At 69.0% G+C, this 14,736-nt stretch overlaps 4 protein-coding genes and 1 long non-coding RNA gene across 8 annotated transcripts; 2 read left to right on the forward strand and 3 right to left on the reverse strand.

Annotated features, from left to right (window-relative positions):
- Nucleotides 1-8: 8 nt before the first annotated feature.
- LOC141939076 (uncharacterized) lies at nt 9-1,717 on the reverse strand. Of its 2 annotated transcripts, none has more exons than XR_012627470.1 (3): nt 1,631-1,717; nt 217-357; nt 9-104 (listed from the first exon to the last, which is right to left on the reverse strand). It is a non-coding gene; the product is annotated as an uncharacterized LOC141939076 (long non-coding RNA). The 2 variants fall into 2 exon arrangements; XR_012627469.1 differs by having other exon boundaries at nt 217-398.
- Nucleotides 1,718-1,771: 54 nt separating this feature from the next.
- LOC141939077 (protein KASH5-like) lies at nt 1,772-2,621 on the reverse strand. The gene is made up of 3 exons (XM_074858098.1): nt 2,224-2,621; nt 2,089-2,150; nt 1,772-1,819 (listed from the first exon to the last, which is right to left on the reverse strand). The coding sequence occupies exons 1-3, from the start codon at nt 2,514-2,516 to the stop codon at nt 1,803-1,805; spliced, it is 372 nt and encodes a 123-aa protein (XP_074714199.1). The 5' UTR covers nt 2,517-2,621; the 3' UTR covers nt 1,772-1,802.
- A 1,258-nt stretch (nt 2,622-3,879) lies between these two features.
- LOC141939074 (leukocyte antigen CD37-like) lies at nt 3,880-6,574 on the reverse strand. The gene is given in 10 exon segments (XM_074858094.1): nt 3,880-3,957; nt 4,478-4,561; nt 4,695-4,852; nt 4,855-4,888; nt 4,891-5,070; nt 5,171-5,245; nt 5,474-5,598; nt 5,678-5,750; nt 6,328-6,395; nt 6,527-6,574. Coding segments are annotated over 9 exon segments (873 nt in total). The 5' UTR covers nt 6,394-6,395; nt 6,527-6,574.
- A 586-nt stretch (nt 6,575-7,160) lies between these two features.
- On the forward strand, nt 7,161-13,494 carry LOC141939075 (sodium-dependent neutral amino acid transporter B(0)AT2-like). Of its 3 annotated transcripts, XM_074858096.1 has the most exons (11): nt 7,174-8,167; nt 8,243-8,400; nt 9,428-9,551; nt 9,655-9,830; nt 10,146-10,256; nt 10,349-10,590; nt 11,649-11,829; nt 12,074-12,275; nt 12,364-12,523; nt 12,625-12,787; nt 13,154-13,494. In XM_074858096.1, exons 1-11 carry the CDS (start codon nt 7,816-7,818, stop codon nt 13,382-13,384), a joined length of 2,100 nt encoding a protein of 699 aa, XP_074714197.1. In that variant the 5' UTR covers nt 7,174-7,815; the 3' UTR covers nt 13,385-13,494. The 3 variants fall into 3 exon arrangements, with proteins under 3 accessions (XP_074714196.1, XP_074714197.1, XP_074714198.1); XM_074858095.1 differs by lacking the exon at nt 8,243-8,400 and having other exon boundaries at nt 7,161-8,167; XM_074858097.1 differs by lacking the exon at nt 8,243-8,400 and having other exon boundaries at nt 9,655-9,694.
- Nucleotides 13,495-13,733: 239 nt separating this feature from the next.
- LOC141939078 (apoptosis regulator BAX-like) lies at nt 13,734-14,644 on the forward strand (the record flags this gene model as incomplete). Its single annotated transcript, XM_074858099.1, has 4 exons — nt 13,734-13,957; nt 14,103-14,151; nt 14,269-14,430; nt 14,509-14,644. Coding segments are annotated over exons 1-4 (462 nt in total), but the record flags the coding sequence as incomplete, so codon positions are not given.
- Between the last annotated feature and the right edge of the window lie 92 nt (nt 14,645-14,736).

Genomic DNA, 14,736 nt, shown 5'->3' on the forward strand with positions numbered 1-14,736 from the left:
GCCAGCGCAGCTCCTCGTTCTCCTCCTCCAGCTCCCTCGCCGCGGCCCTCAGCTCCTCCAGCTCCTCGCCGGCAGCTCTGGCCTGCTCCAGCGCCTGCTGGCTGCTGCGGGGACAAACGCACACCGGTCCCCCCGCGCGCTCCCGGACCCCGGCACCCTCCCCAAGGGGGTGTCCCCCCCGCCCCGGCACCCCGGGACGCCCCCAGGGCCACGCACCATCGCAGCCGGGCCTTCAGCTGCGCCGTCTCCTCGGCCAGGCGGGCGCTGAGCTCCTCGGCCCCCTCGGCGTCGCGCTGCAGCTTGGCGTCGCGGGCGGCCAGCTGTGCCAGGCGGCGGCGCAGGGCGGCGGCTTCCGCGCTGCGGGCGGGAGGGGACGGGCTTCTGGGAAAGTCTCTTCTCTTAGGATGTTATTAACAGCAGGACTAATTAACCAATGGCTATTGATTGATGGGGTTAATGATGGAGCAGAGGTGCTCTGGGAACAGCACTGGCAGCTCAACCCAACCCGGCTCCTTAAACTTAAAAGTGATTTAAGTTTTAGATGTAACAAAAGAGAAGAATTCAGGGATTTCAGGGGTCACAAAAGGGAAGATTCAGGGATTTCAGGGGTCACAAAAGGAAGATTCAGGGATTTCAGGGGTCACAAAAGAAGATTCAGGGATTTCAGGGGTCACAAAAGAAGATTCAGGGATTTCAGGGGTCACAAAAGGGAAGATTCAGGGATTTCAGGGGTCACAAAAGGAAGATTCAGGGATTTCAGGGGTCACAAAAGGGAAGATTCAGGGATTTCAGGGGTCACAAAAGGAAGATTCAGGGATTTCAGGGGTCACAAAAGAAGATTCAGGGATTTCAGGGGTCACAAAAGAAGATTCAGGGATTTCAGGGGTCACAAAAGGGAAGATTCAGGGATTTCAGGGGTCACAAAAGGAAGATTCAGGGATTTCAGGGGTCACAAAAGAAGATTCAGGATTTCAGGGGTCACAAAAGAAGATTCAGGGATTTCAGGGGTCACAAAAGAAGATTCAGGGATTTCAGGGGTCACAAAAGGAAGATTCAGGGATTTCAGGGGTCACAAAAGAAGATTCAGGATTTCAGGGGTCACAAAAGAAGATTCAGGGATTTCAGGGGTCACAAAGAGCAGATTCAGGGATTCACTGGGGTCACAGCTCAGCAGGGGCAGGTAACACGAAGCTCCGCACAGCCCCAGTTTCTGTTCAATAGAACATTTTGGGTCTTTTCTCAGCAGCCGGACGGTGAATTCTGACGGGACGGGTCAGAAGAGCAGGAACTGGGATGGCCCAGGAGTGCCCCAGTGAGCGGGCTGAACGCCCAGAGCGGACTGGGAGTGTGGAACAGACCGGCCCGTGGGACTGGGGCTGAACTGGGAGCTGAGAGTTCCTGGGAACTGCCCGAGACTCTTTGTGTTTGGGGGTGATGAAGAATCATCTCCAGCCAGGGGGGGTTTTGCCGCTCGCTGAGGCGCTGCCCAGCCCCCACCCAGAGACCCCCCACCCTGGGGACACCCTTTCACGGGGTTGGGATGCGGTGCCGTTTGGGGGCTGCTCTGAGGCTGGGGACGCCGGCGCAGAGCTGGGGACCAGCACCATGTCCCTGCTGAGCCGGTACTTACGGGCTGATGATGTCGCTGTCGCCACCATCGGCCTCGAGCTGCGCAGCTGCCGGGGCCGCGTGTCCTTCCCCGCTGCAGGACGGGCACAAGGTTTCGGGGCTGAGCCGTGCTCCCGGCTGAGCGGGCAGCAGGGGGGCTGCCGGCGTCTGTCCGTCCGTCCGCCCCTTCGCTGTCAGGAGCGACCTGGGGCTGGCAGCACCCAAACGACTTCCCCCAGGTTTCAAAGCTGCCGGCTCCCGCTGCCCCTGTGAGCCAGCACCACCTGCCTCTGCAAACACCTGCACCGGCGCAGCCCATGCGCCGACCTGGCCGCTCTCCCGCAGGAAGGTGCCGAGCGCTGCTGGGGTGGAGGGGAGACACGACTGCGCGGACACTGGCAGCCCCACCAAGGCTCCACCAGACACCGATTTTCCCCCCTCCCTGCTCCCCTCGCCCCACTTTCCCGTGCCAACACCCACCCGTGATCACTAGGCCGAGGTCGCCTGACGCCACATCCCACTCCTCAGCGAGCTGCGAGCCCCTGGGGGGGAGATGGGGACTGTTGGTTGCGCCACGATCCACAAGAAAACTGTCCCCGGTGCCCTGGTACTGACCCCTCCTGCTGACACGAGGCGATCCACTTCCTCATGACGGCGTGGAAGGTGGGCAGATCCAGCGCCGCGCCCGCCGCCTCGGGGTCCAGCATGCGGTGCAGAGCCTGCAGCCGGCCCTCCTCGCCGCTCTGCCCCGTCAGCGCCTGCAGGTACTCAACCACCTGCCCCGCCAGCACCAGCCCTGCGGCACAGTGGGGGTAAAGCCACCCCCTCCCTCGGCCCGTGGCCGGTGACCAGCTCCGTGCACAATCCCCCGGAGCGGTCGAGGCGGGACTAGGGAAGGGCTGTGCCATGGGGAGGGTGCGGAGCAAGGGGGGCGTTTGTGCCCCCGAAGGTCTCTCCCCGTCCCTGCGTGGGGGCAGGTTGCGGGTAGGAGGGTTTTTTTCCGGCGGCTTCGCGCGGGTTCACCGCAGGGTTGAGCCCTCGAAGCCATATCCGGGGCTGTGGCCCCCCCCCGGGGCTGTGGGCCCCCCCCTGCGCTGACACCGGCCCCTCACTACCTGTGTGCTCGGGGTCGCAGATGGCGAAGGTGCGGTTGAGGACAAACTCCTCCGAGCAGCAGCTCTCGCCCTGGCATGAGGCTGCGCTGTCCCGGGCTGCTGGGGCGGGGGGGGAGGAACAGGAGAGGTTATGGAGGGACCTGGCCCCTCGCCACCCCCCTCCCCGGTCCCTCCGTCACCCGCCAGCGGGAGCTGCCGGCCAGTACCCACTTGGCGACAGGTCCTGCGGGGTCTCTGCCTCCGGGGGGGGCACAGCAGAGCTGGGGGTGTGGGGTGAGGGGGCTGGGGGCGCCTCCGCGGCCATCGCGCCGGGGATGGGGGTCGGGGTGTGGGGGTGTGTGTGGAGGGGGGGGGGGTCCCCGCTGCCCTGGGGCACGGCCGGTCCTGGGGGTGCCGCTGCCCTGAGGGGAGGAGGCCGCGGGTGCTGCCTGGGGCCAGGCCGTGCCGAGTGGGGCTGTGGGGGGCAGCGGGGGGGCCCGGCGGAGCGGCCGCTCCCCACAGGGCTGGAGGGGGCGGCGCGAGCGGTTCCCGCTCGGGGGCGGAGGCGGGAAAAAAGGGGGCGGGGCCTGGCACGAGCTCTTCCCGCCTATGGGAGGAGGCGGAGAAAAAGGGGCGGGGCCAAGCGCGAGCGTTCCCGCCTATGGGAGGAGGTGGGAAAAAGGAGGCGGGGCCAAGCGCGAGCTGTTCCCGCCTATGGGAGGAGGCGGGAAAAAACGGGGGCGGGGCCTGGCGCGAGCGATTCCCGCCCAGGGGCGGAGGCGGGGGGGAAAAAAAGGGGGCGGGGCCTGGCACGCGCTGTTCCCGCCTATGGGAGGAGGCAGTGAAAAGAGGGCGGGGCCTGGCGCGAGCGGTTCCTGCCCAGGGGCGGAGGCGGGAAAGAAGGGGGCGTGGCCAAGCGCGAGCTGTTCCCGCCTATGGAGGAGGCGGGAAAAAAGGGGGCGGGGCCTGGCGCGAGCCGTTCCCGCCCCACAGCGAAGGGCCGGGCGAGCGTCGCTCCGGGCAGGCGGGAGAGTGGGATGGTCGCGGGTCCTGCCGGTCCCCAGCGGGACTTACTGACCCGATAATAGCGACCGATAAATTCCAGCGGGATTTATTGACCGAAAGCCGAGGGAGCACAGAGCCGCGGGACCCCCCGGTGCCCCCTCCCCCTCCCCCCTCAGAGCCCCCGCAGCAGTTTCTCGTAGTCGGGGTCCAGGTTCCTGAGCAGGAACATCGACAGCATCAGCAGGCAGAGCTGGGGACGGTAAGACGCTGCCTCACGGCTGCCCGCGGGCTGCCCCACTGCCCCCCAACCACCCCGTGCACCCCCAAACTGCCCCACAGCCGCCCCCAAACCCACCTACTGCCCCACAGCCCCCCCCAACTGCCTCTCAGCCCCCCCCAAACTGCCTCTCAGCCCCCAAACTGCCCCACAGCCCCCCCAAACTGCCCCTCAGCCCCCCCAACTGCCTCTCAGCCCCCCAACCTGCCCCCCAGCCCCCATAACTGCCCCACAGCCCCCCCAAACTGCCCCCCAGCTCCCACAAACTGCCCCACAGCCCCCCCAACTGCCCCAAACTGCCCCACAGCCCCCTCCAAACTCCCTCACAGCCCCCCCCAACTGCCCCACACCCCTCCCAAACTACTCCACAGCCCCCACAAACTGCCCCACAGTCCCCCAAACTGCCCCTCAGCCCTGTGAACTACCCCACCGCCCCATGGCCCCGCAGCCCCGGGCTGCACCCCCCCTCCCCAGCTCAGCCCCCACCCCTTACCTCCAGCAGGCCGATGCCCAGGCAGACCCCCACGATGGTGACCAGGTTTTCTCCCAGCCAGCCCTGGACACCCTCGGCGCAGCCCTGCCGGGAGGAGGGTGACAACTGGGCGGCCGCGGGGAGCCCCCAGGCTGTGAACCCCACCTTGCTCTGCGCTCCCCAGAGCTCCAGGACCCCCCCTGATCCCACCCCCCTGCCCCAGTGCCCTGTGCCTCACCCTGGGGAAGATGTCCTGGGGGGCAGCTGTGGGGCAGCGGCCTCGGGGCAGGGCCTGGGTGGGCCTGTGGGTGCTGTTGGGTGCTGGCGCCTCGAGGCAGGAGCAGGCAACAGCCCTGTTCTCACTCCCAGGGGGGCCGTCAGGGGGGTTCCAGTCCTGGGTCCGTTCCAGCCGCAGCAACTCAGCTGGGGGGGGGGCAGGTGATCAGTGGGGAGGTGGGGGGGGGCAGCTGCGGGGCTGGGGGGGGCCCCTGGGCCCTGTGAGGTCTCACCTGCTGCTGGACGGCGTCCCAGCTCTCCTGCGGGTCCCCAGGCGGCCCCTGGGCTGGGTACCCCCGGATCAGCTCCTGCACGTAGGTGGCCACCTTGGTGGCCAGCTGCAGGGAGGGGGTGAGCGCGCAGCACCCCACAATATCAGCGCCCCCCCCCAGGGCCCTGCCCCACCCCGGCAGCCCCCCCCGGCAGCGCCCCGCTTACGGTGAGACGCTGGGTGTAGACGATGACCGCCACTGTGATCTGGGCAGCAAAGAGCAGCAGCAGGATCCCGAAGTACTGAGGGCAGGAAGGAGAGGTGGGGGTCAGCTGGACCCCCCCCGCCCCCCACAGCCCCCCCCCCTGCTCCCAGCTGCTGCCCCACAAGCACAGGATGTGGTGAGACCACGTGGCCCCACCACGGCCGCCCCAGGAAATTGCAGCAGAGTGTCCCCCCCCCCTGCCCCCAGCCAGGCCCCCAAACCCCTGCGTGTGTCCCCCCCCCCCGACCCCCCCATCCTCACTCACCAGCAGCAGCATGGCCTTGATCTCCTTGAGGGCGCCCAGGCACCCCAGGAAGCCCAAGAGCATCGTCACGGTGCCGACCCCTGAGAACACGTAGGACCAGACCCGCAGGCTGTACAGCGGCGACCCTGGGGGAAGGGGGGGGGGACACAGGGGTCAGGGTGCCCCCCAGCTTTGGGGTGCCCCCCAGCTCAGGGGGTCCCTTACCCAGCACGGCGGCGAAGCTCTGCCGATCGAAGAGGACCCAGAGGCCGAAGGCGAGGAGGAGGCTGCCCAGGGCCTGGGGGGGGGGGGATCTGACGCAGGTCAGCAAGTGGGGGGGGCCCAGGGGTGCTCTGGGGCCTGCCCAGCCCCTCGGCTCCCCCAGGACATTGTTGGCCCCCAATCCACCCCCCCAAAGCACGGCTGGGCCCCCCAGCCCCATGTCCCCCCCTGTACCCTCAAGTCCCCCATGTTCCCCCTGCACCCCCCAGCCCCAAGTCCCCCCCTGCACCCCCAAGACCCCCATGGCCCCCCCTGCACCCCCAAGTCCCCCCCCTGCACCCCAAGACCCCCATGTCCCCCCCCCTGCACCAAGCCCCCCTGCACCCCCCAAGACCCCCATGTTCCCCCCCTGCACCCCCAAGTCCCCCCCTGCACCCCCAAGACCCCCATGTCCCCCCCCCCAAGTCCCCCCCCTGCACCCCCAAGACCCCCATGTTCCCCCCCTGCACCCCCAAGTCCCCCCCTGCACCCCCGTGTCTCCCCATCCCCATGTCCCCCCTGCACCCTCAAGTCCCCCATGTCCCCCCCCCCGCACCCACGTCCCCCCTTGCCCCCCCAGCCCCACGTTCCCCCCATCTCCCCCCCCCACTCACAAAAAAGAAAAGGTTGAAGAGGAAGAGGAAGCCCCTGGCCAAGCCGAGGCAGCTTTTGGGGTTCATGTCTGCACCCGGGGGGGAGGGCACGGGGTCAGCACCCACCCGGGGCCCGATCCGGCCCCTTCAGGGGGTCCAGTGAGCACCCCCGACACCCCCCCCCCCCCGACACCCCCATTCCCCCGCCCCCCCCGGGCACCTGCGGCGCCGTGTCCCGGGGGCGGCCGCGGCCCCGGCTCCGTGTCGGGGCAGGAAGCGCCCGGGGCAGCGGAAGCTCCACGGGGGCGCGTCCCGCGGGGGGGGGGCGGCACCGGGGCCGGGCCGCTCCGCACCCCGAGCCCCGGACGGGACCCCCCGGGGCCACCCCGGGAAAGTTTAACGATCCCTCGGGACACCCCCCCAGCATCCCCCCAGGGGGGCCGTGCGAGCGGGGAGGATGGTGAGGAGGATGAGGAGGGTGAGGGTGAGGATGGTGAGGATGATGCACCGGGGAGCCCCAAGTTTCGGGGCCGCCTCCCCCGGGGGCCGGCGCTGGGGGGGGATCTGGGGGCGACGCCTCTGGGCGGCCCGTCCCGGCGTGGCCCGTCCCGGCTGATGCAACCGGCCGTGGCACGGCGGCCCCCGGGTGAGTGGGGCTGGGGGGGGCTGCGGGGATGGGGGGCTGAGGGGGTGGGGGGCTGAGGGGATGGGGGGGGCTGAGGGGATATGGGGGGGCTGAAGGGATGGGGGGGGGCTGCGGGGATATGGGGGGGGGCTGCGGGGATGGGGGGGCTGCCCGGGCCGGGAGTGCCCTGGGAGGGGTGGGCAGAGCCCGGGGGGTTCGGGCCCGGCGGGGGCTAGCGGGGGCTCTGGGTCACTTGCCCACGCGCGGGCACGTGTGTGCAGGGGCACGGGCGGGTGGCGCGGGTGCGAGTTCCCACGGTCCCGGGTGGGCGCGGGGCTGGCACCGGTGTGACCGCAGGGGGTGTGTGTGTGTGTGTGTGCGCGTGTGTGTGCGTGTGTGTCTGTGTGTGCGCATGTGTCTGTGTGTGTGTGTGTGCGTGTGTCTGTGTGTGTGCGCGTGTGTCTGTGTGTGTGTGTGTGCGTGTGTCTGTGTGTGTGCGCGTGTCTGTGTGTGTCCCTGTGTGCGCGCACGTGTGTGGGTCTGTGTGTGTGCACGCACGTGTGTCTGTGTGTGCATGCGTGTGTGTGTGCATCTCTGCGTGTGTGTGCACGCGCGCGTGTGTCTGTGTATGTGTGTCTGTGTGTGCGCATGTGTGTGTGTCTGTGTATGTGTGCACGCGTGTGTCTGTGCATGTGTGTGTGTCTGTGTCCGCATGTGTGTCTGTGTCTGTCCGTGTGTGTGTCTGTGTGTGTGTCCGTCTCTGTCTGTGTCCATGTCTCTGTATCCGTGTGTCTGTGTGTGTCCATGTCTGTGTGTCCGTGTGTCTGTGTGTCCGTGTGTCCGTGTCTCTGTGTGTGTCCGTGTCTCTGTGTCCGTGTGTCTGCATGTGTCCGTGTGTGTCCATGTCTCTGTATCCGTGTGTCCGTGTGTCCGTGTCTCTGTGTCCGTGTGTCTGTGTGTGTCCGTGTCTCTGTGTCCGTGTGTCTGCGTGTGTCCATGTGTCTGTGTCCGTGTGTCCGTGTGTCCGTGTCCGTGTGTCCCTGTGCCCCCGCAGCCCCCCCGCCATGCCGAAGGCCCAGCCGGTGCTGGGGGAGGACACCGGCCCCCTCCCAGAAGAGCCGCCCCCCCGCCCCGCCTGGACCAGTAAAGCCCAGTACATACTGGCCCAGCTGGGCTTCTCCGTGGGGCTGGGCAACGTCTGGCGCTTCCCCTACCTCTGCCACCAGAACGGGGGCGGTGAGTGCTGGGGGGGGCGCGGAGGGGGGGGGCGCGGGGGTCCCTCTCCCCCCTCACCCCCCGCTCTCCCCCCAGGGGCCTTCCTCCTGCTCTACCTGCTGCTCCTCCTCCTCCTCGGCATCCCGCTGCTCTTCCTGGAGCTGGCGCTGGGGCAGAGCCTGCGCCGGGGCAGCGTCGGCGTCTGGAGCAGGATCAGCCCCCGCCTGGGCGGCATCGGGCTGGCCAGCTGCCTGGTGCGGGGGGGGGGCGCGGGGGGCGTCTGGGCACTACCGGGGGGCTCAGGGCACCTCAGCAGCACTGACGGTGCTTGGGGGGGGGCTGAGGGGGGGTCTCTGGGGGGCTGAGGGGGTGTCTTGAGGGGATCTGAGGGGGGGTGTGTCTCTGGGGGGGGCTAAGGGGGGGTCTCTGGGGCCCGAGGGGGCGTCTGGGCACTATGGGGGGGCTCAGGGCACCTCAGCGGCACTGACGGTGCTTGGGGGGAGCTGAGGGTGGGTCTTGGGGGGAGCTGAGAGGGGATGTCTCTCGGGGGGGGTCTCTGGGGGGCTGAGGGGCGGTTTTGGGGGGGGTGTGTCTCTGGGGGGGGCTAAGGGGGGGGGTCTCTGGGGCCCAGGGGGGCATCTGGGCACTATGGGGGGGCTCAGGGCACCTCAGCGGCACTGACAGTGCTTGGGGAGGGCTGAGGGGGGTCTTGTGGGAGTTGAGGGGGGGTGTCTCTGGGGGATCTGAGGAGGGGGTGTCTCTGGGGGGGCTGAGGGGGGTCTCTGGAGGGCTGAGGGGGGTTTTGGGGGTGTCTGTCTCTGGGGGGGGGCTAAGGGGGGGTCTCGGGGGCCCAGAGAGGCATCTAGGCACTATGGGGGGGCTCAGGGCACCCTCAGTGGATGGGTCATGGCACTGACGGTGCTTGAGGGGGTCTCAGGGGAGATCTGAGGAGGGGGTGTCGCTGAGGGGGGTCTCTGGGGGATCTGAGGGTGGGGGGTGTCTCTTGGGGGGCTGAGGGGGGGTCTTGAGGAGGACCTGAGGAGGGGGGTGTCTCTGGGGCCCAGGGAGGCATCTGGGCACTACGTGGGGGCTCAGGGCACCCACAGTGGCACTGACGGGGCTGGCTGGGGGGGGGGTGCCCCAGGGGAGCACCGTGGGGTGCTCACTGTGGGGGAGGCGGCATCGGGGGGGGGGACACACACTTACCCGGTGTACGGGGGGGTTGTCCCTGTTCCCGCCGAGCCCCCCCGCAGCGGCGTCTCAGCCGGGGTGTCCCCGCAGGTCTGCGTCTTCGTGGCTCTGTACTACAACGTGATCATCGCCTGGAGCCTCCTCTACCTCGCCCGCTCCTTCCAGCACCCCCTGCCCTGGCAGAGCTGCCCCAGCGCCGGCCCCAACCACACAGGTGGGGGGGTCCCCAGGGACCCCGGGGGGGGGGCAGGGGGGTGTCTCAGGGCACCCTGACCCTGCCGTCACCTGCTGTGTGTCTGTCCCCGTCCCCCCCCCAGAGCCCGAGTGTGCCCTGAGCTCACCCACCACCTATTTCTGGTACCGGCAGACACTGGACATCACCCCTGAAATGGGGGTCGGGGGGGGGCTCCAGCCGGCCCTGGTGGGGGGGCTCCTGGGGGCCTGGGCCCTGGTGGGGGCCTCCCTGCTCAAGGGCATCAAGTCCTCGGGAAAGGTGGGTGAAGCGGCCCCACGTTGCTTGGGGGGGGGCTGCTGGAGTTGGGGGGGAGGGGACGGGGTGGGGGAGGGCTGTTGGGGAGGGTCCTGTGTTGGGGGGTGCCAGCAGACTGGGGGGGGGGGGACAGGGAGGGCTTGGGGGGGGACAGGGAGTGATGGGGGGGGACAGGCAGTGCTGGGGGGGGTGCGTGGCACCAGAGGGGTGGAGGATTTGGGGTGCTGGGGGGGGGCAGAGCTGGGGGGGGGGGGTCCCAGTGTCCCCAGCAGTTTGGGGGTGCCGGTGACCCTGTGGGTGACGGGGGGGTCCCCGCAGGTGCTGTACGTCAGCACCCTCGTCCCCTACCTCGTCCTTTTCTGCCTCCTGGTCCGGGGGCTGCTGCTCGAGGGAGCCCCCGAGGGCATCCGCATCATGTTCACCCCCAAGGTGAGACCCCCCCCGCCCTGGGGACCTCCCCCCCCCGCCCCCCCAAATCGTCTCGACTTACCCCGAGCGTCCCCTCCGTCCGTCCCCCGCAGGCCTCGGCGTGGGCCACGGGCCAGGCCTGGCGACAGGCGGCCACGCAGGTTTTCTTCGCGCTGGGGCTGGGCTTCGGCAGCGTCATCGCCTACGCCAGCTACGGCGCGCGCCGGGGGGACTGTCACCGCGACGCCGCGCTGGTGGCCGGCCTCAACGCCCTCACCTCCCTGCTGGCCACCCTCGTCGTCTTCGCCGTCCTGGGCGCCCGGGCCACCCGCCGCACGCGGCTCTGCCTGCGCAGGTCTGGGGCGGGGGGGAGGGTGTCCCCAGGGTGGGGGGTCTCTGGGCGGGGGCTGGGCGAGCGGCAAAACCCCCCCTGGCTGGAGATGATTCTTCATCACCCGCAAACACAAAGAGTCTCGGGCAGTTCCCAGGAACTCTCAGCTCCCAGTTCAGCCCCAGTCCCACGGGCCGGTCTGTTCCACACTCCCAGTCCGCTCTGGGCGTTCCAGCCCCGCTCACTGGGGCACTCCTGGGCCATCCCAGTTCCTGCTCTTCTGACCCGTCCCCGTCAGAATTCACCGTCCGGCTGCTGAGAAAAGACCCAAAATGTTCTATTGAACAGAAACTGGGGCTGTGCGGAGCTTCGTGTTACCTGCCCCTGCTGAGCTGTGACCCCAGTGAATCCCTGAATCTGCTCTTTGTGACCCCTGAAATCCCTGAATCTTCCTTTTGTGACCCCTGAAATCCCTGAATCTTCTTTTGTGACCCCTGAAATCCCTGAATCTTCCTTTTGTGACCCCTGAAATCCCTGAATCTTCTTTTGTGACCCCTGAAATCCCTGAATCTTCCTTTTGTGACCCCTGAAATCCCTGAATCTTCCCTTTTGTGACCCCTGAAATCCCTGAATCTTCCTTTTTTGACCCCTGAAATCCCTGAATTTGCTCTTTGTGACCCCTGAAATCCCTGAATTCTTCTCTTACATCTAAAACTTAAATCACCTATTTTTTATCTTTTCTGATGTCTAAAACTTCACACCCAAGATTAATTTCCCGTAACTCAGCTCACCTGGGTTCCAGGCCAGCCCTGGAATAGATATAATTACCTTCTTAAATACATTCTATAATTTACATAACTATAAATACAATTAACATTAATTAACAGGAGAACAGAGGTTTCTAACCCTTGCTCCTTTTCCCGGGGGGGGTTGCCCAGCAGTTGGGGTCCCTGCGCAGAGGGGGGGTCCTCAAGCCCCCAGGTGGGCGCAGGACCCGCCGATGTCCCCGTGCCAACGCTGGCGTGCGTGTGTGTCCCCGTGTGTCCCCATGTCTGTGTCCCTCCGTGTCCTGTCCCCCCCAGGAACGTGGAGCTGGTGTCGCGGGCGCTGGCGGCGGGGGGGCTGCCTGAGCCCGCGCGGCCCCCCGGGAACCTGTCGGCGCTGGCGGCCCCCCAGTACAGCGCCTGGCTGCGGGGGCTGCCCCCGGCCCTGCGCGACACCCTGGGCCTCACCGACTGCCGCGTGGAGGAGGAGATGAACAAGGTGATGGCGGTGACAGGCTGGACACCCCCCCCCCGGGGTGACAGACTGTCCCCCCCCTCCCCAAACCTGCCCCACACCCCCTCCCGCCTGGCGGCACAGCGGGGGGCTCCCCCGGGCAGGGCAAAGGGTCCCCCAAATCCATCCCCCACCCCACACCGCGGGTCCCCCCCGCGCCACCCCCCATCCCAACACTGGGGTGAGGGTCCTGCCCCCCCCCCCGACTCCCCCACCCTCCTCACCTCAGGGCGTGGAGGGCCCGGGCCTGGCCTTCATCGTCTTCACGGAGACCCTGACGCTGCTGCCGGCGGCGCCGCTCTGGTCGGCCCTCTTCTTCCTCACGCTGCTGGGGCTGGGGCTGGGCACCATGTTGGGCACCGCCCAGGCCGTCCTCACGCCTCTACTCGACGCCTTCCCCGTCCTGCGCCGCCACCGCGCTCTGCTCACCGGTATGGCTGGGGGGGGACACACACCCCCCGGATTGGGGGGGTCAGGGATGGAGGGCAGCCCCCCCAACCCGCTGCTCTGCCCCTCCAGTGCTGTGCTGTGCCGGGGGCTTCGTGCTGGGGCTGCCCTTCACCCAGCGCTCCGGCAGCTACTTGGTGGCCGCCTTCGATGACTACGTGGCCACGCTGCCGCTGCTGGCCGTGGGCACCTGCGAGGCTGTGGCCGTGGCCTGGGTCTACGGGGCCGAGAGGTGAGGTGTGGGGTGGGGTGGGGGGAAATCCTCTGACCACGACCTCCCCCCTCCCCAAAACTGTCCCGTGGCTCTCCTGACCTGCCCGCCCCGTCCCCCAGGTTCCTGGCTGTCGTGTGGGAGGTGACAGGCCACCGTCCGTGGCGGCTCTACGGGCCCCTGTGGCGCTTTGTGAGCCCTGGGGCCATGGTGGCCTTGCTGGGGGCCAGCCTGGGCCAGCTGGCCCTACACCCCCCCACCTACCAGGCTTGGGACCACACCACGGTGAGACCCCCAAGCTGCGACCCCCCCCCCCCCACCTGCTGGCACCCCAATTTGTGGCTGGGACCCTCATCCCCTGAGACCTCCCCCGTGTCCCCTGAGACCTCCCCTGTGTCCCCTGAGACCTCCCCTGCCCCTTTGTGGCCCCACAGCCCCCCACACCCCACCCATGACCTCCCCTGCCCCTTTGTAGCCCCCCACACCCCATCCGTAACCTCCCCTGCCCCTTTGTAGCCCCCCACACCCCATCCGTAACCTCCCCTGCCCCTTTGTAGCCCCCCACACCCCATCTGTGACCTCCCCTGCCCCTTCTTGCCCCCCCCCCCTCCCCCAAGGCACCCCCGGCCCCCCTGACCATCCTCCCCACAGGCAACATCATGGCGGCGGCCGTACCCGCCCTGGGCCCTGGCCCTCACCTTGGGGCTGATGGTGGTGGCCGTGCTGCCCATCCCCTTCATTGCCCTGCACCGGGCATTTTGGCCACCTCGGGACGCCCCGGGGCCACAGGACCAGGGGGAGGAGGAGGAGGAGGAGGAGGATGAGGAGAGCGCTGCCGACCCGCCCCGGGCCCCTCCGGGCCCCGCCTCACTGCCAGGATGAGCGGGAAGCTGCCTCATTGGAGGACGGCGAGGAGCTCTGCTTCCTGATTGGCCACGCTGCCTGAGGCGGGAGAGGCGCCCATTGGCGGCGCGGGGGAGGGAGGCGGAGCCGCGCGCGGGAGGGGAGGGAGGGGGGGGCGGTGCTTCCCGCGCCAGCCCGCGTTGCCATGGGGACAGGCGGCGGCCATGTTGAAGCGGGGCAATAAAGGGCTTGGAGGAGGCGGAGCGGAGCGGAGTCCTGAGGGGCGTGGCTAATGGTGGGCGGGGCCACACCCGCCGCATTCCGCGCGGGGTGGGCGGGGCTGTGGGACGTCACTCCGGCGCCGATCGCGTGACTTTTACCCGCCCCCCCATTTTCCTCCGTCACGTGATGGGGACGCTGACGGCACCCGCGCCCCCCCCTGCCCGCGGCTGGTGTCACGTGACGCCGGCGCCCCAGACCACGTGGTGCGGGCGGCGATGGCGGCGGCGGCAGCGGCCCAGCGGGGCGGCGGCGGCGGCGGCGGCGGCAGCGGCGGCGAGACCGGGGGCGGCTCCGGCGGCCGCGAGCCCGACCCGCCCCCGGGGGGCGGCGGTGAGTGAGGGGGGACAGGGCGGGCGGGATCCCCGGGGGCTGCCGTGGGGCCTCGGGGGGCGGAGGGGGGCGCGGCCTGTGTGTACCGGGGGGCGCCCGGCGCCGGTCCCCGCTTCCTCCGGGTCAGCGCCCCCCCTCCGCGCAGGGACCTCCTCGGACCAGATCATGCGGACGGGCGCGATCCTGCTGCGGGGGTGAGTGGCGGTCCGGGGCCTGGGGGGGAGGCGGCCCGCCGGGAGAACGGGGCGGGGGGGGCCCCTCAGGCCGCCGTCCGGAGCTCCGGGGGTCCCCTTCTTGTCCCCCCCCCCCAGGTTCATCCGGGACCGCGTGGAGCGCTGCGGGGACGCGCAGGTGGTGGCCCTGAGCCAGGCGGAGCTGGGGGGGCCGCAGCCCAGCAGCCCCGACACCAAACGCCTGAGCGAGTGTCTCCGCCGCATCGGGGACGAGCTCGACAGCAACATGGAGCTGCAGAGGTGGGTGGGGGGAGCCCTGAGGGACCCAGAGGCCCCGGGGCCCCCCCTGCTCTGCACTAACCAGCCACCGCCCCCCAGGATGATCGAGCAGGTGGGGTGCCAGGCCCCCAAGGAGCTTTTCTTCCGCGTGGCCGCCGAGATGTTCGCCGACGGCACCTTCAACTGGGGCCGCGTTGTTGCCCTCTTCTACTTTGCCTGCAAACTGGTGCTGAAGGTGGGTCCCGAGCCCCTCCCCTCTGCCCCCCCCCACCCCCACGGGGCTCCCCACCAGCCCCCCACCAGCCCTCTCTGACCCCCCCCCTCCGT

This window comes from Strix uralensis, unplaced genomic scaffold (genome assembly GCF_047716275.1).
Source record: "Strix uralensis isolate ZFMK-TIS-50842 unplaced genomic scaffold, bStrUra1 scaffold_568, whole genome shotgun sequence".
Classification (NCBI taxonomy): domain Eukaryota; kingdom Metazoa; phylum Chordata; class Aves; order Strigiformes; family Strigidae; genus Strix; species Strix uralensis.

Bases quoted from the DNA above. Each gene is read 5' to 3' on its own strand.
- LOC141939077 (XM_074858098.1), bottom strand. From the start codon at position 2,516: ATGGCACAGCCCTTCCCTAGTCCCGCCTCGACCGCTCCGGGGGATTGT. The intron at 2,151-2,223 runs GTCAGTACCAGG...TCTCCCCCCCAG, and splicing joins GCCTCGTGTCAGCAGGAGGG to GGGCTCGCAGCTCGCTGAGG.
- LOC141939075 (XM_074858095.1), top strand. From the start codon at position 7,580: ATGTGTGTGTGTCTGTGTATGTGTGCACGCGTGTGTCTGTGCATGTGT. The intron at 11,830-12,073 runs GTGATGGCGGTG...TCCTCACCTCAG, and splicing joins TGGAGGAGGAGATGAACAAG to GGCGTGGAGGGCCCGGGCCT. The intron at 12,788-13,153 runs GTGAGACCCCCA...TCCTCCCCACAG, and splicing joins AGGCTTGGGACCACACCACG to GCAACATCATGGCGGCGGCC.